Source organism: Seriola aureovittata, chromosome 1, assembly GCF_021018895.1.
Source record: "Seriola aureovittata isolate HTS-2021-v1 ecotype China chromosome 1, ASM2101889v1, whole genome shotgun sequence".
In the NCBI taxonomy this organism is placed as follows: Eukaryota; Metazoa; Chordata; class Actinopteri; order Carangiformes; family Carangidae; genus Seriola; species Seriola aureovittata.
Window position 1 is genome coordinate 156,396 of NC_079364.1, and position 25,376 is coordinate 181,771.

Below are 25,376 nucleotides of genomic sequence, written 5' to 3' on the forward strand. Positions count from 1 at the left end.
CCTGCGCCGTGGCAGGTCAGGAGTTCAGTGTAAGTTACCATGGTGATTTACCCCAGTAACAATTGAACCACCGTCGTAGGACTGAAAACCCAGAGTTACTCCTGAAGTTCCTGCTTCGTAGTACAGGCTTCAGGTCCTGGACAAGTCTGATAGGAAGTATTGCTCCACCTCCTGACAGGAAGTGAGGATGTGTAGTCTCTGATCGGTGGATGAATCAGAGTCACAAACAGATTTGATGCTTCAGTCTTTTACTTTCAGGGTCAGACAGACATAGATATAGACGTAGTAGACAGACACAACAGACGTAGATATAAACAGAGTAGACAGACGGTACAGAGGTAGATTTCATTCCCTTTAGTCCTGGTCAGGGTTCAGGTTTTACACATGGAAGATCTCAGTCTGTATCAGAGTTTGTTCATACAACTGGTTGGAAGAGAAAAACTGAAGTGTATCAATGAGCACAGATCTGTGATTCAGGCTCAGGTTTAATCAGGGGTTTGTTCCAGGTTCAGGTTTAATCAGGTCTTTGGTTCAGGTTCAGGTTTAATCAGGTCTTTGTTCCAGGTTCAGGTTTAATCAGGTCTTTGTTCCAGGTTCAGGTTTAATCAGGTCTTTGTTCCAGGTCCAGGTTTAATCAGGTGGTTCAGGTTCAGGTTTATTCAGGTCTTTGGTTCAGGTCCATGTTCAGGTTCAGGTTTAATCAGGTCTTTGTTCCAGGTTCAGGTTCCGGTTTAATCAGGTCTTTGTTCCAGGTTCAGGTTTAATCAGGTCTTTGTTCCAGGTCCAGGTTTAATCAGGTGGTTCAGGTTCAGGTTTAATCAGGTCTTTGGTTCAGGTACATGTTCAGGTTTAATCAGGTCTTTGTTCCAGGTTCAGGTTTAATCAGGTCTTTGTTCCAGGTCCAGGTTTAATCAGGTCTTTGGTTCAGGTCCAGGTTCAGGTCCAGGTTTAATCAGGTCTTTGTTCCAGGTTCAGGTTCAGGTTCCGGTTTAATCTGGTGGTTCAGGTTCAGGTTTAATCAAGTGGTTCAGGTTCAGGTTTAATCAGGTCTTTGTTCCAGGTTCAGGTTCAGGTTTAATCAGGTGTTTGTTCCAGGTTCAGGTTTAATCTGGTCTTTGTTCCAGGTTCAGGTTTAATCAGGTGGTTCAGGTTGAGGTCGTGATCGGAGCTTTGATCAACATAGGGCTGAAAACAAAGATATGAATCATATAAAATAACTATGATATAGATAAATGATCTTTGTTTTCACAGCTGAGCTGAATGTCTCTCAGCTGTTCTGTCTCTGTGTCACATGATGTCCAACATGCTGTTCAGTGACTGAACCTGATCAATAATAACACATTGCCCTCAGACCTACAGTTTACAGCAAACAATAAATACATCAAATTATCTCACAGGAAAACAAACTGATCCTGATCAGATCTGTTGATCTGGTTTTGAAAAGATTCATTCGTTCAGAAAGAACTCACAGGATGTTTGATTTAAATCAGAGGAGAGCCAGCTGAGGTGGATCCGGCCTCTGATCCGGTTCCTGGGCTGCAAGGTGTTGCTGTGCAGAGGGAGGTCTGGACTCGGGGCCGGTGGTTTTGTTTCTGACCCTCCTGGAGGTCTTTGTGAGCTGAACCTCGTGAAGCTCTGATTGGTTGGTTCGTCTCCACTGCAGACTCCTTAACATTAAACTTCCTGCTGCTTTGAATTGAAACACAGTCCACAGAGTTCAGCTCTCTCCTTCAGGATCAGCAGTCGGAGTCTCTGGACCTGGTCCTGGACCGTGGCCCCCCCGCCGCCCCGCTGAAAGCTGACACCAGGTCTCTGACACTGCCGGCTGAGCGGGGTTTCTCCTCGTTCTCCCTCTTCTTCGCTCTCGTCTTCCTTGGGTTGGTGTTGAGACTCTTGGAGCGCAGGGTCGGGTACATTCTGTCCTCCCCCACCAGCAGCTGCTCCGACAGCTCCTCGCTGCCTCTGTCACCATAGTTACCATCCACCGTCTCACCCCTCTGCCCCCCGTCGGCCAACCTGGATTCGTCTGCCTCCTGTGTGGTTTTGGGTCCGCTCCTCTCCACTGTCACTCTGGGGGATTTGGGGGGGGTTGAAATGGTGCCCCCCTCCTGGGCCTGATGGGTGGGGCTGTAGAGGATACTGCTGATGGACTTCCTGTTGGAGGAGGGTGAGCCGCTGAGGGTTGGAGAGGATAAATACTGCATGACCTTTGACCTCTCCAGAGGGAAGGACACCGCCGCCTCCACTCGAGTCTTCTCAGCTGGCTTCTCCAGGTCAGCCTCCATCAGGTCGGCCTGAGGTGGAGCAGGACTGCTGTGGGCCGGTCTGAGGTCTGGATCACAGGGGGAGATCAGGATGTCCACGTTGGACAGCGACTGGGTCCTGTCCTTCGGTCCTCTCACCTCCAGAGTCGAACCGAACTCCATCACGTCACCTGGAAACAGGAAACAGGAGTTCAAATAATTGTCATATTTCCATATATGAAATATATGGAAATATGAAGTAAAATTATATATGTATTTAAATTATAGTCTATATACGTATAAATGACACATGAAAACTGTTATAAATTGGAACAATGTCATATATTGACATGTGTAGCTAACACATATGTATACATATACTCATACATTTATATATACAATCATTCATATACTTATGTACATTCATACATAGGTACATACATATACATATACATACATACGTACATACATGTATGTGTGTGTGGTCCCACCTGTTGTGGTTACCCCTCGTCTCTCTGGACTGAGCTGGACCTTCCTGTCGTTTCCCTCCATGTCTCCGGACACAGAGATCCTGTCTTCGTGCTCCAGCTGGTAGCGGTACAGACTGTAGCCGTCGGCACTGTTGACGCTGCCGTGTCTAAACAGAGCCGCCGGCTCGCAGACGGACGAGCCTCTGGAGCGCGTTCGCACGAGCTCGGACCGGTCGATGCCTGCCAACTTCTCCACGGCATTCATCATCCGGCCGGAGAACTCCTCCAGCTGAGCCAGGCGGAGGTCCACCGTCTGCAGGGACGCCTTCATTGAGTGCTCCCTCTCATTCACCTCCTCCAGACGCATGAACATGTTCTCCACCCTGAACACAGAGGGGAGGGAGGATCCTCACTTTGACACAACAATGGTGGATGTAAACAACAAGTATGACAGTGTTCGACACAGGAAATAATACATCAGACTGTAAAATGATAAATAATAGAAGAACCTGTCTCTGTTCTCACTGAACCCAGACAGTTTGTGTCCCTGTGTTACTGTAGATGTGTGTGTGTGTGTGTGTAGGTGTGTGTGTGTGTGTAGGTGTGTGTTGTCACCTGACCTCTCAGATGTGACTCTGATTCGTTCGTTGTTGGACGACTGTTTCTCATCGTCCTTCTCTCTGAAGTATTCCTCCACACACTGCTCCTCGAACTCATGGAGACTCTTCAGCTCGTCAGCGCTCAGCACCAGCTCTGAGGGAACACAACGTTCAATAACCAGGTTCATTAACCTGATTGATTTAACCTGGTCAACCTGGTTATTTTAGAATAAAGACAGGTGAGTCTTACGGAGTCGCCTCTCGCGGTCGTCGCGCTCGCCCTCTGGCCTCCGCCTGCAGCGGCAGCACAGCCTCTTCAGGACGATGTAGATGTGGGGGAAGATGATGAGGGGGGGGGGCAGGATGGGTCGGTCGTGAAAGGTCATGATCAGCTGATACCGCTGGAACTTCCACACCTGGTTGGAGATGGATTTCACCTCAAAGAAGGTGTTGCTGTGTGGAGGAAGAGGAGGAGTTAGTGGTTGTTTCAGGGCTGATGATCACCTTCATTTTCTCTTCTGTTTAGTCTCTAAAACATCTCAGCTTCTCAGTGTTTCCACAATCCAACGTCCTTGAACGTCTACAACCGTTTTACATTTTACATTCACAGTAACCTCGTGGTTTTAACTGGACACACATTCAGAAAACAAACTAATTATTCCATATTCAAAATATGTATTATGTATTTTAATAATAATCAAAAATACACTCTGACTGATATTGGATCTGATAATGATTTATCATTTAACACAAACACATGAACAAACAGTCACATCATGTTTTCTCTGTAATCACTTGGACTTAGACATGAACCCATTAAAGTTTAGGTCACTGTGACCCCCAAAATATGTGTTTGGCCATAACTCCAGAATTCACTCACTTATTGTGATAAAATACACACAGACACAAATAATGTGTCTGTGTGTGTGTGTGTGTGTGTGTTGACTGACTTGAAGACGGCGATAAGCAGGTTGACCAGCAGGATGTTGGCCACCAGCAGGTAACAGGCCATGATGGCCGGAGTGAGCCAGGCTCCAGGGATACAGGGAGGAAGCTTCTTCCCATCTTCATCATACATGTTCTCTCCACACGGAGCTGAGAGACACACACACACACACACACACACACACACACACACACACACACACACACACACACACACACACACACACACACACACACACACACACACACACACACACACACACACACACACACACAAGGATCAAAATACTAATCTTACATGTGTTTATGTGACAAATAAATAATGAAGTAAAAGTGTGTCCAGACTTTGGATTAAAACTTTATTGGCATAATGATCATGTGGCAATGAAGCAGTAGTGATGACTTTAATCTCACACTATAGAAACACACTTCCTGCTTTCACAGTAAAAGACTCAGATTTGTATTAAAGTTGTTTCTCGTATTTATCTGAATCAGCCGTGGTGTGTTCACTGACTTGATCTCTAGGTCGTAGTTTTCATTGTCATCTGATCACAGTAATCCTGTTACTGTCTGTGGTGTGATTGATTCCACTTCTCTCTGTCAAAGCCTCTGCTAATACTAACACACTAACATGGTAAAATTTCCTGCTGCTTAAAGTGGCTTTTATTGTGAAGCAGCCACAGGAAACATACATTTACTGAAGGATTGAGACACTTACGGTTGATTTCCATCGCATAAACTGTCCAACGGTGGATGACGAACAGAAAGAGACAACAGGACAGAAAGGAAACAGAAAAGAGACATTGTTATCATCAGCTGACAGAGAGGACAGAGACAACACCATGATCATCAGAGAGAACAGAGACAGACAGTGAGTCATATTTTCAAAAGTGAGTGAGGACAGGGAGGACTAAGGTGGACTCTAGTCTTACGGTGTATGGAGGGCGAGGACAGGGGAGGACAGGTGAGGACAGGGAGGACTAAGCTGGGTCTTACGGTGGACTCTAGTCTTACGGTCTATGGAGTCTGCGAACACCTCTCCGTAGATCATCCAGTACGGCATGTAGAAGATGTTTCGGGCCAGACGCCATGTTGGCTCCTCGTCCGGGTGAAGGATCGCCTGCCGAGCGACGCCGAAACTCATCAAGACCACCAGCATGATGACCACGAAGTACAGCATGTCAATCATCTGGACCAGGGACCAGAGACCAGATCAGAGACCAGAAATTATAATAAAAATTAAAAAGAAAAAAAGACTAAACTGAACTGAGAATGAAGAACTGATCATTCAAACTCTCTGGACTTCACTTCAGTCTGAATTTAAACTGTGACTTTTCTACACTGTGTTGTTGCTTCTTTGACTTCAGTAGAATATTGAACACTGTTCTGTCACTTCCTGTTCACTGTCCCCTGAAGAATAAAGTTAGACTGATTTGTACGTCGTACCATCTTCCCAATCATCATGACATAGGGCCCCAGGTACTTGTTGACCCCGAAGATGTCGAGGACCCGGATGTACCAGAAGATGATGTCGACGCAGTAGATGACACGTCCATAGCCCATGTAGGGCTCGTTCTGCAGCCGCAGCAGTAAACCCAGCAGGAAAACAGAGATCGCCACCAGGTCCGTGATGTTCCAGTAATCCTCCAACCACACGTTGACCTTCTGCTTCAGTTTCCCTGGTTCCGACATCAGGATCTGACCACAGGACAGTCAGAGAATAAGCAGACATGAACGGACGGAAGAGGATTTACGGAGACATGAGACTGTTCTAATAAACAACAGGAGATATAAATACAGTGGGCCTAACATGGAGCCCTGTGGTACTCCACAGGCCCCTGGTTCACAGGAAGAGGACACTCTGCACCAGTCCCCTGTGGAGTACCACACTGGTCCAGAGGAAGAGGATTGGTCCAGTGAAATAAATACAAGTTACTGAAGAGCGAAAATCAAATAATCAAAGATCAACAGGAAAAATCACAGCTGGGAATTCACTGATCAGAATCTATTGATTTCAAATCAAACTCCCTCCTGTTAAGACAAATCAGCATCACTGGAAGAACAGTAGGTAAGGACTGTCCAGGTAACACCTGAGCACATAACTGAGCTCAGGTGTGTTCTGCTGTTTACCTGTCGGACTTTCTCCAGTCCCAGAGTGATGATGTAAGAGATGACAATCCACTCCTGCAGAGACGGCCATCGCTCCATCTTCACCAGGATGATGTAGTTATACAGCATCAGGTAGACCAGGTAGGAGATCTGACGGAGACACGGGTGGTTCAGACAGGTTACCTTTATGTTCAGGTTACGTGATGCAGCGCTGCAGGGTCACCTGTGCAGAACCACTGCTCTGCTGTTTGGGTTCAGACAGGGTCTTTACAGAAACCTGCATCATGTGAGGTGACCTTTAATGACCTGTATGAAGTTCACATCACTGATATCAGCTAATTACAGATTGGTCATGAACGAAAGGACTTGCCGTGTTGAACCAGAACTTGGTGAAAGGGGCGTTGTAGAACTCGTAGATTTTCCTCCCGATGGGTATCCTCCTCCGCTGTTTGTCCTGGTTTTCTTCTTCGTCTCCTTTCTTTGACACGGCATCCACGTTGGAGACGGCGTCCTGAAACAGACTCTTCATTAGAACAGTTATCCCTGACGACATGAAGTATCTAAGGCTCCCGTATGTCTGGTACCTTGCTGGATTTGTTGTCGTCCTCTTTACTTTTACTGTCCTCGTTCTCTTTGGACGAATGAAACGAGGCTTCATCTCCCAGACGAAACTCCAGCAGCAGGATGGCGGGAGGGAAAATGATCCCTAAGATCACCTGGAGACAGGAAGTGAAGCAGAGAGTCAACAGAGCTGCCTGTTCCTGATCCCATTGTTATTTATATCTTAATCTAGGCTTATGATATGAGAACATTTCCATCTCTGCTGATGATGTCACAGGTTGAGTAATTAACTGTTAATCAGTCCATGCAGGATTTCACAGGCTTTTTTTAGGATTGTGGTTAAAATACTTGAAAAACATGATTTGACCAGCTTTTCTTCAGAATTGCAATAAAAGTTGCAAAGTTTTTAGAGGTTTTTACAATGAGACTGTGGGAGAAAATAAAAATGGCAAAAATAGTCTAACTTGTTTTGTATAATTCATTAAAAATCGAAGGCAACTTGTTCCAGTGAGAATAAATCCAGGTCAGAGCAGGTGGTGACACAGTCTTCTGCTCCTCTGCTCTGTCTGAATCACAGGTAGAGCTGATCTTTAGAATCACCTCATCAATTTATCCATCTGTAACCTAGTTCTGAGCAGCTCAGAGCCCACTTTTAAGGTGAAATGTTTTCCTAAGTGTTACTTGATGCATGATTGATGATTGAAATCAATCAATACCTTACTACTACCTAACCTTAAATGTCAGTATGACTTTCCATGTGTTTTTATCAGCTCTCTCCATGACAGACTCTTCAGTGATGATCAGATCTTCAGGTTCTTCAAATGTAGATATTTATCAACGTGATCATGTGACTGAAGATACTTTATTTCATCTGGAGAATAAAAGTAGAGGAGCATCGTTCCGGAGGCTCTACACCTGTGATTCTAGTACAGTGTTGTACAGAACTATTTAACCCTTTCATGTAAAACATGGTTGAATGTCTTCACATGGTCTTTAACAGTGATGTTTGTTGGTGAATGTGAGACATGCTTCATGCTTCGACACCACAAACAAGCTAGTGAGTTTGGTGACATCATCAAGGTTTGATCAGGGACTGGTCTGATTGGTTCAACTGGAGGGAAAGTTTGATGATTTTTGATCAAATTTGTGGAAAAGTTGCAGTGATTGGACAGAAATGCAAGGTTGTGCAGAATTCACAGGGATTGGCTGAATGTAATTATTGTGATTGCGACATCGTGACTTCCTGGAGGGACAGGTTAATAATCCTGACAGTTTGAAACACTCTGTCTCAGCTGGTCTGTGTTTTATGGTGTTGTAGGTGGAGGCCTCAGTGCTGAGCTGTAGTACCTTCAGGCTGTTGCTCTTGCCCATCCTCAGACAGCCCATCCACATGTCCGTCAGCAGCATCTGGCTGCAGGTGTGGGCGATGAAGTCTCTGTGTTTGGCGGCGACGGCGAGCTTCAGACAGGTGGAGTTACTCCAGTTCTTCAGCTCATAGGTCAGTAGCTTCATGGCGATTTGCTCGTCGTGTTTGTACGACTGGTCCAGCAGTTCGTAGGCCAGCTGACCAAACTCCCTGCACAGAGAGCACAGCGCCCCAGTCAGGCTAAGGTCATCATGAACCAACTTTCAGTCACATTGAGCTTCCCGTTACTGTGTGTTCAGCTGAGGTCGAGTCATGTGACCTCATCAGCTCAGCTCATAAATGTCGGACTGAACCTCTTACTTACCTCTGACTCTTCCTCTCTTGTCTGGTGTCTCTACGTTTGTTGTCATGGCAACAGAGTTAACTCAACTCAAACATGACTGACTGAACTTCATAAAAACCTTGCTGTTGTGAGTGATGGTCACATGACAGTTCTCAGATCAGCTGATCACCAAGCTGCTTATTTTTAAATTCAAATGAAGTATTTAATACTTGAAACAGAGTCCAGAGTCCAGTCTGGATCTGAACCGGACCTGGACTCTGGCTGCGTGGGACTCACTTGGAGTTATTCTCCAGGTCCTGGTAGATGTCATCCACCAGCTCGCTCTGAGACGACTCATGGGCCATGGCCTTGTACAGTTTACAAGCCACCAGAGCTTTGGCCATGGCCTCCTCCCCCCGCTGCCAAAGGAACAGCGCCATCTTCTGCCGCTTCATTAGCACGGCCCACACCATCAGCTCGTGGAACGGGTACTGAAACCTGCTGACCTCTGGGTCGTCCACGTCGATGTCCACCTCCTCCTCCTTCTTCTTGTTCTTCTTTCCTTTGCCCTTGGGGCGGGGCTCATCGTCCTGCGGGCACGAGTCCACACATAGACTGACAGAGACGAGACAACATGAAGTGACACGACACTTTAAAACCCAGGACCACTCACCTCCATCCCCAGAAGCTTCAGAGCTTTAGGCTGCAAGAGAAAAGACAATAAGGTCAGTTCATCAGAGCCAGTTCTCAGGCGCTTCCTCAGGTCCTGGACCCTCAGAAGATTCAGTGCAGTGTTCCCTCTCTGGTCTGTCACTCACCCGTTTGAGGCCGTACAGGTTGTTGTACAGTGTCCTGAAGCTCTTCCTGGTGTATTTGCAGCGGTAGGCTCCGCCCATCAGCAACTCCAGCACCAGTCCGATATCGATCAGTGTGATCTGGTAATCTGGAGGGAGGTTTCCCTGAAACACAAACCTGTTCATGAACCAGTTCTCACCAGGTCTCTCCTCTTCACTGTCAACAGTATGTAAACAAACAGCTGTTGAAGAAATCAGTTGATTTCTACATTTTTAAATTCAACTACAGAAATAACAGCTGTGAATACAACGTATTTCTATGTTGGCCCTGAGAGCTCAACACACTGCAACTAAAGAAAACACTAAAAAGTTCAGAAAACGTCTTCATCAGTTTGACACTTGAGCTGCAGATACTCACGACACAACAGGAAGTGGTTCCAATGGATGCTAAAAAGTGATGAACCAGGCTGGGACCACAGACTGTAAATAAGATGGACGTCCAACAGTCAATGTCTGACTCCACCCCTAACTCCCAGCTAATCCATATATGGTCAAAGAGGGCTGTGGGGGAGCTGAGACTCACCCACCTGTCACTCAAAGAGGCCACGCCCTCAGTTCTCCATAACTTCAGTCCTTAATAAAAATGTAAACAGGTGAGTTATATAAACAGGTGAGTTCTATAAACAGGTGAGTTATATAAACAGGTGTCATGAAGGAGGAAATTAGCTCTAGAGACCAAAACAGTTTTTGTACCAGGCTGTAAACATGTTTATTTCTGCTGTAAAGTTGGACAGTTTAACATGGGAGTCTATGGGGACTGACTCACTGTTGGAGCCAGACTCTAGTGGCCGTTAGAGGAACTGCAGCTTCTGGTTCTTCACTGTTCATGCTTCAGTCTCAGAGGTTGAAGCTTGGCTGGACGAACTTGTTGTTCAATCTTTGTGATTTTTGAAGTTAGTACAACAAGTTTAACAAGCGTTAATATAAATCATATTATATTACATCCATGCAAGTTTGTCCCAGTCTGATTTTTATTGTCCACTGGAAACACTTCCTGTTGTGTTGTATCACATTGATGAGAATGTTTCCTGAACTTGACTGTTTGCGTGTTGAGCCTTACGACCACCGTAATTTATCAGTCTGTGACACGAGTCTCACCTTTTTCACATCTCTGACCACAAAGTGCAGCGTATTGGCTGGACCCAACTTCTGCAGGAACACAAGAATGAAGTGATGAAAACCCAAAGCAGTGAGTGTGTGATGAACAGGTTTCGTTGATGACAGACACATGACAGATTAACTGAGTGTGAACATCAGAGAACTGAATCACAGCGAGCAGAGAGCCTGACTTTAGACCAACAATAATGTGACTGACATGTTGTTTTAAAAGCTGAAGATTAAGATTAGAGACCTCAGTGATATAACAGAATATCAGTGGATCACTGATGGACGTTAAGCTGCAGATAAACAGTGAGAATATGGAGGTTAAAGCACCATGCTTTGTTTCATAACTGAGGAGCAGCGAGTCAGAGTGACGTCATGTGATGTTAAAGTTATAATGTGAGGCAGCGTCACTGTCTTCACCCCTCTGCTCTGTAACTGCAGCAACACAACAGGTGAACAGCAGCTTCCTGTGTGAACAGCTGACTCACCGTGTTGTAGAGCTCCTCCAGGCGGGGGATGGTCAGGAAGTGATGGATGTTCACTCCGTTCTCGATCAGCAGCTTTACAAAGTCCACTCTGTCCAGGACCAGGGCGTCCATCATGGCCTGCTCCAGAGAGTTCACCTGTAGGAGGAGGAGCATCATCATCACCACCATCACCATTATCATCCTCATCATCATCGTCATTATCACCACCATCATCATCATCACCATTATCATCATCATCGTCATCATCATCACCACCATCACCATTATCATCCTCATCATCATCGTCATTATCACCACCATCATCATCACCATTATCATCATCATCATCATCCTCATCATCATTATCACCACCATCATCCTCATCATAATCATTATCATCATCATCATCATCATCATCATCATCACCATTATCATCATCGTCATCGTCATTAACATCACCATCATCATCATCACCATTATCATCATCATCGTCATTATCACCACCATCACCATTATCATCATCATCCTCATCATCATCGTCATTATCACCACCATCATCATCACCATTATCATCATCATCATCGTCATTAACATCACCATCATCATCATCACCATTATCATCATCACCATTATCATCCTCATCATCATCGTCATCATCACCATCATCACCATCATCATCATCATCATCATCATCGTCATCATCACCATCATCACCATCATCATCATCGTCATCGTCATCACCATCACCATCACCACCATCACCATTATCATCCTCATCACCATTATCATCATCATCATCATCGTCATTAACATCACCATCATCATCATCACCATTATCATCATCATCATCACCATTATCATCCTCATCATCATCGTCATCATCACCATCATCACCATCATCATCATCATCATCGTCATCATCACCATCATCATCATCGTCACCATTATCATCATCATCGTCATTATCATCATCATCATCGTCATCATCATCACCACCATCACCATTATCATCCTCATCATCATCGTCATCGTCATTATCACCACCATCATCCTCATCATCATCGTCATCGTCATTATCACCACCATCATCATCATCACATTATCATCATCATCGTCATTATCATCACCATCATCGTCATCGTCATCGTCATCGTCATCATCATCACCACCATCACCATTATCATCCTCATCATCATCGTCATTATCACCACCATCATCCTCATCATCATCATCATCACCTTTATCATCATCATCATCATTATCATCACCTTTATCATCATCATCGTCATCGTCATCATCATCATCATCATCATCATCATCACCATTATCATCCTCATCATCATCATCACCACCATCATCCTCATCATCATCATCATCACCTTTATCATCATCATCATCATCATCGTCATCGTCAAAGAGCTAGCTTGTAAATGGCATAACATTAAAAACGTTAAATAGTCTTCACACTTTCACCTGTACAGAGGAGTTAAGCCCCGCCCTCACCTGAGCAGCCAGATGGAGCGAGGAGCTGTGACATTTGTTTCTCTTACTATGTTGAAATGTTATCCCCGCCTGATGTTCGGGAGACTGAACCCAGCGCTGTGATTGGTCGAACTCTCTTTCTTTAGCTTAGTGGGGGGCTGCCCCCTGCTGTTACACTTGAGTACTGCACTATTGAACTCAGGTATCTGATCAGGTAATCTATTGATCACTTGAGTAGCTGATCAATTCATGTGAGTGTGAGGTGTGTGTCTGTGTTACACTGTGACTGTGTCAGAGGAACAGGTAACAAGTGAACGTGAACTTGGTTGTTTTATTAAAAGTCATGATGTCACTCACCCAGTTCAGCAGCTCCAGTTTCCTGGGGTCGGTCTCCTCTGGTGGTTCAGGTTTAGTTTTGCCTCCTTTTCCTTTCTTCCCTCTGGCTTTGCCTTTCCCTCCTCCTCCTCCTCCTCCTCCTCCTCCTCCTCCTGCTGCTACTGCTGCTGCTCTCTGGGTCGTCGGGCTTTTAGGACGGTCGGTGGGTAAGGCGCTCACAGGCTGCAGACACCAGGAAGAGACAACACCTTCAGTCACACAGACATAATTAGATTTGATGATGTCACTGAGTTTTGTCTTACTCTGCTGAGGATCTGTCTTTTTGGAGACAGTGTTGGGCACAGTGGGAAAGACAGATCAACGGACTGATCAATAGATGTATAGATCCAGTATCTGTGAACTCACAGGCCAGTGGTGTCCGTACACAAAGATCTGACTGTGAGCGATATCCACTCTGTTCCAGGCCAGAGCCAGACTCAACTGATCCGACGCTGATGCATTTGTACCTGAAATCATCATCCGCAAACAACAGGTGTTCAGACTCACACTTTCACTTCCTGCACACAGAAAAGGTGAGGTCATGTGACTGTGATGACCGTGTGTGTGTGTGTCTTCTTAATAAATGTGTAGATGTTACCTTTGAGCAGAGCTGTGAGGATGGACATCTCAATGTCCTGCTGTCCCTCTGAGCCCATCCTGAACACTGTGATCTACACACAACACACAACTCTGAGATACACACAACACACAACTGCAGTCTTTGTCAACACGACACACCGATGAAAATGACAGAAACTACAGAAACAGATGGAAGTAAAGCTAGCTTCAGAGACAATACCCTGCTGCCACCACAAGAGGGCGGGAAATTACATGATGAATGAAACTGGCATCAGATCCAAGGGACAGAAACTGTTCTGAGATCAGCTGTGATCAGCTGAATCAGCTCCTGTCTACAGTGTATCATGATGTTTTACTGTGATACTGAAGGAAACTTAAAGACAGAAGGAATATCTATGAAGTTCTGCAGACTCTGTTTCTCTGGAGCTTTATCCTGCAGCAACATCAGAGATGATGACATCATCAGTAAGTGATGTCACACCGAGTCAACCTGTAGTTCAGGTCTGACTCAGTTGAAAGGCATGGTGAGCTGGAGAGAAGCAGTTGGTCTGGTTGGTTCCTGTCTTGTTTCAGACTGCAGGTCGGGTCCATCCAGAAACATGTCGATGTGCAGCGCAGCATTTAATCTGACAACAAATCACTTTAAGTGATGAGATGTGATTTATTTTTTACATTTATGGCCAGAATGCTGCTGCAGCTGTTCTCAGGAGTAAGCAGAGGATTGTGGGATTAAATAAATGGCGGAGGGTCACAGAACAATCTCCACTAAGAGCTGCAGTTTTGGGTCAAAGGTAAAACCTCCATCATTATGTTAATGTCACAACTGCTGAGGTCTCAGAGAGCAGGTCACATCCCATCAGCCAGGACCCATGAACTGAGAGGGTGGCCCCGCCCACCTGGATCCCCATTGGCTGGATCGCTTCATTCAGTTTAAAGAACATGATTCAGAGATCATGTCTGTCATCACAGCAGAAGAACCTGATGATGGTGAGTGAAGCTGTTTATTGTTGCACCTACCAGCGCTCTCTTCTTCATGCACTCCATCACCATGAGGAAGATCTGCTGCGCCTGGCTGCGGCTGTAGTTGAACGTCTTCTGGATGGTGACGAGCAGCTGCTCTCTGACGCTGTCACTCACCAACCTGTGGACGAACACACGCTCACCTGTCTGAATGTCCTGGACCTGACCCTCAGGACCTGTCCCTCAGGACGTGTCTCTCATGACTTGTCTCTCAGGACCTGTCTCTCATGACTTGTTCTCAGGACCTGTCCCTCAGGACGTGTCTCTCAGGACATGTCTCTCATGACTTGTCCCTCAGGACCTGTCCTTCAGGACATGTCTCTCATGACTTGTCCCTCAGGACCTGTCCTTCAGGACATGACTCTCATAACTTGTCCCTCAGGACCTGTCTCTCAGGACGTGTCCCTCAGGACGTGTCCCTCAAGACGTGTCTCTCATGACTTGTCCCTCAGAACCTGTCCTTCGGGACATGTCTCCTCTGACTTGTCTCTCATGACTTGTCCCTCAGGACTTGTCCTTCAGGATGTGTCTCTCATGTCTTGTCCCTCAGGACCTGTCCCTAGTGACGTGTCTCTCATGACTTGTCCCTCAGGACCTGTCCTTCAGGACATGTCTCTCATGACTTGTCTCTCAGGACATGTCCCTCAGGATGTGTCTCTCATGACTTGTCCCTCAGGACTTGTTCTCAGGACATGTCTCTCATGACCTGTCCCGCAGGACGTGTCTCTCAGGACTTGTTCTCAGGACCTGTCCCTCAGGACGTGTCTCTCAGGACATGTCTCTCATGACTTGTCCCTCAGGACGTGTCTCTCAGGACATGTCTCTCATGACTTGTCCCTCAGGACGTGTCTCTCAGGACATGTCTCTCATGACTTGTCCCTCATGACTTGTCCCTCAGGACGTGTCTCTCAGGACATGTCTCTCATGACTTGTCCCTCAGGACGTGTCTCTCAGGACATGTCTCTCAGGACCTGTCCCTCAAGACATGTCTCTCATGACCTGTCCCTCAGGACGTCTCTCAGGACTTGTTCTCAGGACCTGTCCCTCAGGACGTGTCTCTCAGGACATGTCTCTCATGACTTGTCCCTCAGGACGTGTCTCTCAGGACATGTCTCTCATGACTTGTCCCTCATGACTTGTCCCTCAGGACGTGTCTCTCAGGACATGTCTCTCATGACTTGTCCCTCAGGACGTGTCTCTCATGACCTGTCCCTCAGGACGTGTCCCTCAGGACTTGTTCTCAGGACGTGTCTCTCAGGACTTGTCCCTCAGGACATGTCTCTCAGGACTTGTCCCTCAGGACGTATCTCTCTGGACTTGTTCTCAGGACCCATCCCTCAGGACATGTCTCTCATGACCTGTCCCTCAGGACGTGTCATACTGTCGGACCAAAGTCATCTGTCTGGAGTCTAATCTATGAAAGAGAGAGATCCTCACCCGTCCGCCTCACAGTATCTGTGAGCAAAGGAAATGATGTCAGAGGCTCTACCGCTGCCGTCACAGACCACGACAGGGACCGGAGGCTCCTCCTTCAGACTCTCCAGCACAATGGAGATGACGTTAGGACCCCCCTCCAGGATCAGACACACCACCGGGACCCCCTGACCCAGACCTGGCACACACACAGACACAGTATCTGTAATGTTGAAGCACCACTATCACAACCTGCACTGATACATCACAGTCCAGACCTGACCCCAGTTATCAAACATATCACAGAAATAATATGAAATGAGTTTAGATTGTTTCTTTACAGTTTATTGACTTAAACCACAATGATGTTTGAGCCTGTTGTCTCTGTACATCAACATGAACTAAAGTCTCTGTGGATCCTCAGGATCCAGTTTGGTCTCTCTGTGTGGGTCTGTGGTTAGCATAGCTTAGCACAAAAACTGGAAGCAGGAGAAAACTGTTAGCCTCTGTTCCTCTGTGGCCGCAGTGAGAGGTGACAGCTGAGCCTCCCTTTGCTGTCCCTGCCTTACACACAGCTCCAGGCATAGGATGACAAAGGGAAACCCACAGGTCACATGATTGGTAAGATGGTCACTGCAGGTCGGACTGATGAGTGTGGATCAGGAACCAGGAGTTGTGTTCAAAAAGAGTCTGAGGAGAACTGGACCACAGACAGTTTTCACAGCAACCCTGTCTAGTGAAGATCTTCATTGGTCACATGTAGGTCCTTTAACCTGCTCAGGTACAATGTAAACTCAGCAGGTCACATGACTCACGCGTGTTGATCTTCTGCAGGGCAATGTGTTTCTCCAGCTGGCGGCGGAGGCGGACCTCAGCGCCGTACTTCCCACTGGTCCCGTTATCGGACAGGATGAAGTGGGAGTGGCTGCTGTTCAGGACTGACAGCTTGCTGAGTGGGTTGGACATGGTCTGATAGGGCCGCGTCACCTGAAACACACGTGATTGGTCCAATCAGAGGTGGGGGGAGCCAGCTACTGTTTTACAAATCACAAGTGAGTCTAGACTAAAGACCAAGTCTTTATGATGGTCAGTCTGGTTGAGTCCAGTTCAGTCTGGTTGAGTCCAGTTCAGTCTGGTTGAGTCCACTTCAGTCTGGTTGAGTCCACTTCAATCTGGTTCAATCTGGTTTAACTTACGTCTCTCCCGATCAGGTCTTCTTTGTTCTCGATGATCCCCCATGGAGCGATTCCAATAGCGCAGACTTTTCCTCTGGATTTGGACGAATGGTCTTTCAGAGCGTCTCCAACATGGCGGATCACTCCTGAAAGACCACAGATGACCAGCAGAAGGTCAGGATCCAGTTGGCAGAAGAGTTTATAAAGATAATCTATTATTTTTACTGTTGGGTTGGTGATCACCACCCAAAGTGAAGTTCATCCCCTGATGATGGATTAAGAAGGTGTGGGGACCTGTTTAATTACATACATACATGAGCACTCTTTACTGGATCATCCACAACACAGCTGATTCTGAATCAGTGTTTCACTGGGGACCAGGGGGAGCCTGGACCGCGGTACCTGTACTGACTCCTCCAGTGAAGATCCAGGCTCCAGTGGTCACTGCGGCTTTGATCAGGCCTTTCCCAAAAACCTGCTTCAGTTTGGGCGGCAGGTCGAAGTTCTGAAGGCCTCCATGGACAGAGATGAGCAGCGTGGGGAGCTCCAGCTGCCAGTCCTTCACCATGAGGTGGAGCAGAGAGTCCGGTTTAGAATCATAAGAGACTCTGATGTACTGCAGGAGGAGGAGGAGGAGATGTTCAGTGACAAAGATCCACTACATGATCCACTACATGAATCTCACCATTAAACCAGAGTTTTCTTCTCCAGATTTTTGGACTATCAGGTTTTGTTCTATCAAAGTTTTGGTCTGTCAGGTTTTGGTCTATCAGGTTTTGGTCTATCAGGTTTTGGTCTATCAGGTTTTGGACTATCAGGTTTTGGACTATCAGAGTTTTGGACTATCAGAGTTTTGGTCTATCAGGGTTTTGGTCTATCAGGGTTTTGGTCTATCAGGTTTTGGACTATCAGGTTTTGGTCTGTCAGGTTTTGGACTATCAGGTTTTGGACTATCAGGTTTTGGTCTGTCAGGTTTTGGACTATCAGGTTTTGGACTATCAGAGTTTGGTCTATCAGGTTTTGGACTATCAGGTTTTGGACTATCAGAGTTTGGTCTATCAGGTTTTGGACTATCAGGTTTTGGTCTATCAGAGTTTTGGTCTGTCAGGTTTTGGTCTATCAGGTTTTGGTCTATCAGGGTTTTGGTCTATCAGAGTTTTGGTCTGTCAGGTTTTGGTCTATCAGGTTTTGGACTATCAGGTTTTGGTCTATCAGAGTTTTGGTCTGTCAGGTTTTGGTCTATCAGGTTTTGGACTATCAGAGTTTTGGTCTGTCACAGGTCTATTAGATGTAGATGTGTCTGTTTGGTACCATGGCCTTGTTAACATGTCCTCCTCCCTGGAACTCGATGACTCCATAGGCGTCAGTGGGGGAGGTCTGGGTGTGTTTGAGGGGAGTCCATCTCTCTGCCGGTTGGACCTCTAGCTGAACCAGCGGGGCCCCCTCCTCTTTGGTCCCTGGAGGGATGGCGGTGTGCTGCGTCACCAGCTGACCACAACTGCACCTAAAGCAACACCACAAAAAAGACATTTTATACTTTGGACAGGAGAGACACAACCAAAGAGTCTGTAGTTAAAGGTGCAAAGTTGATCTTATTAAAGCAACAGTCATGTGTTCAGGTAAAGAAGCCGTGACTTGAGTCCATTATGTGGGTCTGACAGTCAGTGTGACCCTGTGGCTTGTGTCAGTACCTGCTGGTGTCTTTGCTGGGAATAATCTGGATACATTCTCTCTTGTGGAAAGTCCTCTCAATCCACACTCTGTGAATCTGAGGAAAAACAGGAAGTGGACATCAGGACTGATGCTGTAAAACTAAACTCAAACACAGTGTTGAACATTTCCACAAGAACACGAACAACCAACAAGAATGAAATAAAGACGTTACAGCAGAGATTTCAGATTTCAGTTTTTTTTCAGGAAATTATGAAAGCTGTCTCTTTTTTATTCAAAGCTGTGAAGGACATCCCAGTGAGTGTTAGACACAACAGACATGTCCAAATCCATTCAGTTATCGTTTTAATTACCATTAATTCTTTAAATAATTTGTCAGATAAAAGCTGCAGTCCTGAGACTAAAGAGTCTCAGCCTGAATGTGATCTGGTTTAAATCGGTAAGGACAGAACTCATTAATCAGTTACTTCAGCTGTGAAGTACTGGTAGGTTTCTGGATGTCTTGGTGTACAGGGGGGTCAGTACACCTCTGGAGGTTAATCCAGGAATGTTGAAATAATAGAAATGATGTCAAAGCAAAATGTCAAAATCTGTAAAAGTGTATAAAGTTGAGAGTTAATGATGTAGAGAAGCAGCTGAGAGAAGAGAGAAAACATGAATGTGTTTCTGTTATAGACAGTGAATTTATGGACTAAAGCGAGGAGCAGTAAAATGTCGTCTCCATCAAACAGCTGTTATGTAGTGTTTTACTTCTTCTATGATCGTTTTCAGGCCACAAATGGCTGAAACATCAAACTTCATGTCTTTGTGTATCTGGCTAATTACTGGGAGAGTGGAGCTTTCCATTTCTTTATGCATCCAATCCTCTTATCCTCTGTCCTCTAATCTGCTGCTCCGAAAAACACACAAGAGCCTTTAAATCTGTTTCCTGTGTATTTAAATCCATACAGCACTAATGACTGTGTGTTACTGTATGTTGTTGTGTGTTACTGTGTGTTGTTGTGTGTGTGATTCTCTGAAGCACTTTGACAAATTCCTGCACTCCGGATGATGCAGGATTAACGTGTGAAGTCACATGAGCCTCCATTTTATTGTCTTTTTCACGTCAATGGTGAACATCATCATCATCATCATAATCATCTTCATCTTCATCCTCATCATCAGCATCTGAACTGAACCAGGAAACAGGACAGGAGTCTGAGTGTTAACACGAATAGTAACACTCAGACTCTGGATATGAAATCAAACAAACCTCTCACTTGTCCCACAGCAGCTCCTGTCTCTACCTGAATGTCCAAACGTCTCGTCTCGGAAAACTGATCAAGAATGAAGGCTGAGGCAGTTCCCTGACGACTGGGTGTCTCAGTCTGGTCTCAGTGGAGGTCTCCGTGGACTGAGTGTCTCAGTCTGGTCTGGGTGCAGCTCTGAGAGGACTGGGTGTCTCAGTCTGGTCTCGGTGCAGCTCTGAGAGGACTGGGTGTCTCAGTCTGGTCTCGGTGCAGCTGAGCAGGTTCATATGACGAGCATGTGAGGCAGCAGGGCTCTTTGTTGGAGCCGGTCTCATGACTCTGGTCCGAAGTAATCCTTCTGGGAGTCTCATGACCCGTCGAGCTTCAACACAAGAGGCTCAACAAATCTGCTTTGAGAAATCCCCACAAAATATTCAAAGGTCCGTCCACCGTCTCTGTAGGGACCAAATCCTCCTTAGTCCACTTCAGACCTTCAAACCAGTTTCCTTCAGTACGACCTGGACCACTGGATTTCATTCATTCAGTCTTTAAGGACACAGCTCGGGGGGTCACCAACTCCAAACAGAAGACATCCCACAATACTGAGACAACTGCAGACAGGCTGCAGCACCAGTGGGCTGACCCTGACCCTGACCCTGACCCTGACCGAGCTCCCTTCAGGGTTGGTTAAGGTGAAATAATACAGAAGCATCCTGGATGGTCAGAGGTCAGAGGTCACAGGGTCAGAACCTCCTGCTTCAATCAGAACCACCAACTAACTCTGATCTGAAGCTGTCAGATAAATGTGGTATTTCCTGTGAAGTAGAAGTACACAGTGGTGTGTAGAAGTACACAGTGGTGTGTTGTAGAAGTACACAGTCAGCTATGAGCTGTGATGTACTTCCTGTCTCTGTACAAAATAAAACTCAGTGATATAACATCTCATTGTGAAACAAGATTTCCTCTGAACAACATTAATCTCATTTACAACCCTGATAATCCCCCAAACCCCCCCAGGCCTCTCACACCCTCTGAGTCGTTAATCTCTCACACTCTTCATTCAACAGCTCATTTAGAAAAACATAGTCTGTTACGTTCATCACTGACGTGTGAGAGGAGACATGGTGAGGATGACGATGAAGATGAGGCTGAAGATGACAGACAGTCCTCAGGCTGATTTCACTGTCACATGAAAACACAACAGCTGATTGTGTCTGTGCAGCAGAATCACATGAAGTCAGTTAAACCTGATCAGGTCACATGATCAGAAGAGGAGGAAGAGGAAGAGGACGAGCAATCTGATGGGGATTGAGCTTTGATGTCAGTAGTGGACAGAATATTAGGAACACCTCCCTTAATCAGAGGGGACTCCTACAGCTGAACACTGAGTCTCTGAGGTCACAAACATAGTTCATCTAAATCAATGTCCAACAGTCAGACCTCAGGTGGACGTCCTCTCTCCTCAGGTGAGCCTTAGATGAGTCTCAGGTGAGTCTTAAATGCCTCCCAGGTGAGTCTTCGATGACTCTCAGATGAGACTCAGGTGAGTCTCAGATGAGTCTGAGGTGAGTCTGAGGTGAGTCTCAGATGAGTCTCAGGTGAGTCTGAGATGAGTCTCAGATGAATCTCAGGTGAGTCTCAGATGAGTCTCAGGTGAGTCTCAGATGAATCTCAGGTGAGTCTCAGATGAGTCTCAGATGAATCTCAGATGAGTGTCAGATGAATCTCAGATGAGTCTTAGATGAGTCTCAGATGAATCTCAGGTGCGTCCCAGGTGAGTCTCAGATGAGTCTCAGGTGAGTCTCAGATGAATCTCAGGTGAGTCTCAGATGAGTCTCAGATGAATCTCAGATGAGTGTCAGATGAATCTCAGATGAGTCTTAGATGAGTCTCAGATGAATCTCAGGTGAGTCTCAGGTGAATCTCAGGTGCGTCCCAGGTGAGTCTCAGATGAGTCTCAGGTGAGTCTCAGGTGAGTCTTAAATGCCTCCCAGGTGAGTTCTAGATGAGTCTCAGATGAATCTCAGATGAGTCTCAGATGAATCTCAGATGAGCCTTAGATTAATCTCAGGTGAGTCTTAGATGAGTCTCAGATGAGTCTCATATGAATATCAGGTGAGTCTCAGATGATTCTCATGTGAGTCTCAGGTGAGCTTTGGATGTGTCCCAGGTGAGTCTCAGATTGATCTCAGGTGAGTCTCAGGTGAGTCTCAGATGAGTCTTAGATGAGTCTCAGATGAGTCTCAGATGAGTCTCAGGTGAGTTTTAGATGTGTCCCAGGTGAGTCTCAGATTGATCTCAGGTGAGTCTCAGGTGAGTCTCAGATTGATCGCAGGTGAGTCTTAGATGAGTCTCAGGTGAGTCTCAGATTAATATCAGGTGAGTCTCAGGTTAATCTCAGATGAGTTTTAGATGAGTCTCAGATGAGTCTCAGGTAAGTCTCAGGTGAATCTCAGGTGAGTCTTAGATGCGTCTTACCTTCTGTGATCCAGACGATGCGCTGCGTTTGATGGACGAGCGTTTGAAGGATCCGTTTGTCCCTCTCCTCCCTCTGCTGTCCATGTTAATAAAGTTCAGCTGTCCTCCACATTCATCCTCCTCCTCCTCAATCTCCTTCTCTGTCCTGTTTCTCCTCCCCTGTCTGCTGTGTCCTCTTATGTCTCTTTTTCTGTCCTGTGTCTCATCCCCTGTCTCCTGTGTCCTCCTGTGGTCCTGCAGCCTTCAGTCTGTGTTGCGTTCAGTCGTCTGTGGGTGGGATGTGGCAGACAGAGACCCCATCCTCCCTCTCCCTCTGTAATCAGGATTAGTGGACGCTGCTGAGGACAGGGGGCGGGGCTCTTTAATGGATGCAGATTTACTAAATGGTGATTGAAGGTAAATCTCCATAACATCTCCCTGGGGCAGAGCTCCACCTGCTGGCAGCACGGTAGACACATGGACCAGGTGAGGCTGAGCATGTTGATATGAACCAAACCTCTGGTACCGGATTTTGGGGGGGGGGGGGGGGGGGGGGGGGGAATCTGGCATCTCTATGAGAGGACTGACCAGCATGAAGGCAGCAGTCTCTAACACTCACTTGAGAACAGGTGTGTGCGGAGTCAGATTCTGATAATCACTGACATCTGCCTCCTCGTTATAATGACGACACGCCTCTCCCTCTCTTAATTAACCTTAACCTCTGATCTCAGGTCTTTGTGGTAGAAAACTGATGTTTTATTTTCAAGTTCATACAGCAGCTTTAAACTCAAAGTTTACCTTTTTGAAGTCTGTTTAGGCAGTGCACATCACAAATATGGCTAAAGACAGATTTGTAATAACGTGATTTTGTCCTTGAACTACAATGAGAACAGATAAAAGAACGTTCTCGAACATGTGACTGACTGTTGGTGACAGAGATGATCTGTGAGACATTTCCAGCTCAGTGATCTGTGAACCATGCGTCCTGTTAGTGCCATCCTGCTGCTGCTGATGATGATGATGATGATGTGGGGCTCTGCAGAGGGTAAGAACCACACAAGTCACTGAGCTTCTCCACTGGAGCCCGACACTGACAGCACCGTTCCTGTCTTTAATCATATAGGGGACATGTGTAACAAGAATCCAACGGTACCGTGCCAACAGTCTCTGCCTGACGGACCGTGGTACAAGCTGGGTCACAACCGCTGCGTGACGGCCTTCTTCTACAAACCACATCTCAACTTTGATGATGCAGAGGTGTGACACACACAGGAAGTGACCTTTGACCTGTTCACACAGTCAGACAGGTGTGGTGATAGTATCAGAACTGATGATACTTCATCTACATGACCTGGAGAATGTGTGTGGACTAAATAGGTTTTAAATGCAGGACTTTTACTATGAATGGGCTTTACTTTATTGTATTCATACTTTTACTAAAGGTCAACATGAGGTGACAGTGGTGACTAACTCTTCTTCTCTCTGCTCACTTCAGAAAACCTGTCAAAAGTACACCGCTGGTGGTTTTAAAGGCCACCTGGTTACGATGCACAGCCAAGAGGAGCTGAATCAAGTGCTGTGTGCCATGTATAAAGTCCACACTGGAAAACCCCACTACTGGATTGGACTGAGGACACGACTGGTAAATACTAAGATTATAGACTGTGAAGACAAAATTAACCCTTTTGGAACAATCACTAATTCAAGATGAAACAAGCATCCTACTGAACAATAGTAAAATAGTCTTTTGTGAGCTTCAGCAAACATCTTCATGCTTCTTGTTTCCTTTCTGTCTGAATTCAGCTGTTTAATAGTTGGACCCTGCTGATTTCTCTTTGTCAACAATAAACTTCATCTGTCTGCATCTGAACAATGTGTCTTTCATTCCCTCTCCCTCCTACAGACTCATGTTACTTGAATACATTCTCCTGTAGGAAAACTGTCTGCTTGTATATGAGACAGGAAGCAGTCAGAACAACTCCATCAAGAATGCTCAGTTGTCACCTCTTTTGAAATCATGTAAAACGGTTATTAGCTCCACTGCAGAGCTTAAGTCATTAAGGTTATAAATATGCCTTTGATTGGTGATTTACAGGTTGCCTTGGACAGTGAAAAAACACAATCAGTGAAACTGACAACATCAACAATGTTTTATTATTAAGCCTCCATCCCTCCATCTTATTTTCCATGTCCACATCATCACCCACAGCTGGCTCTAGAAAACCAAGTGCACACTGGTCTGAGGTCTGTGTGATGTGCTTGGTCAGCCATTCAGGGAGGAGGTGGAAAATAAATCCACCTCAGCTCACTTTACTTGTTTCAACATCTGGGAGACTTTAATTGACCCTGTTTTCATGACTTCTATTAGACACATCCAGAGAAGAAAACTGAAGGCTGCCTGAACACAACTTAAATCTATCAGACGTGTGAAATATGAGCTTATGAGCTGCACCTGAAAGCAACAAAACTCTTCTGACAGTCAAAAGACCAAAAAAACCCAGTCAGCTTCCTGTTGGCTCCACTGTTAATAAAATGTTTTGATTAGTTTTGTGGGATCACTGTGTTCAGTTTATTGTGTTTGTGGATTTTGAATTGACTAACATCTTTCCAGCCATGCCGACAAAAACCAGAGGAAAAATGAAACTCAGAGAAATTCATCTTTGTACTTTAGTCAAGAAAACGTACAATCCAGTGTAACATGTAACTGTGTTCTCATGAATCAAACTTAAAACACACTGACTCTTCCTCAGACCAGGTCTCAGGCAGTCCCCCATGGTCCACCCTGAAGGAAGAAACACAGTCAGAATCATCATCTGCCTTCATATCCACCATCAAACAGGAAGCAGAGGTCCTCAGTTAGACAGAATGAGAGCTGCTGTTGTCTGTCCGTCTGTCCAAACCTGAGATTGTCCAGTCTGTCCACCTGTCCATGACA

At 45.9% G+C, this 25,376-nt stretch overlaps 1 protein-coding gene across 1 annotated transcript; it reads right to left on the reverse strand.

Moving 5' to 3' along the window:
* Window positions 1–265: 265 nt before the first annotated feature.
* LOC130187604 (transient receptor potential cation channel subfamily M member 1-like) lies at window positions 266–22,602 on the reverse strand. Its single transcript, XM_056405387.1, has 28 exons — window positions 22,463–22,602; window positions 18,776–18,852; window positions 18,396–18,588; window positions 17,487–17,700; window positions 17,106–17,230; window positions 16,725–16,896; window positions 15,934–16,108; window positions 14,494–14,617; window positions 13,496–13,568; window positions 13,264–13,364; window positions 12,880–13,080; window positions 11,062–11,196; window positions 10,568–10,618; window positions 9,434–9,574; window positions 9,289–9,318; window positions 8,913–9,205; window positions 8,275–8,503; window positions 6,951–7,082; window positions 6,737–6,877; window positions 6,388–6,516; window positions 5,704–5,955; window positions 5,272–5,446; window positions 4,976–4,996; window positions 4,263–4,407; window positions 3,563–3,765; window positions 3,334–3,466; window positions 2,735–3,096; window positions 266–2,434 (listed from the first exon to the last, which is right to left on the reverse strand). The coding sequence occupies exons 1-28, from the start codon at window positions 22,544–22,546 to the stop codon at window positions 1,737–1,739; spliced, it is 4,809 nt and encodes a 1,602-aa protein (XP_056261362.1). The 5' UTR covers window positions 22,547–22,602; the 3' UTR covers window positions 266–1,736.
* Window positions 22,603–25,376: the final 2,774 nt, after the last annotated feature.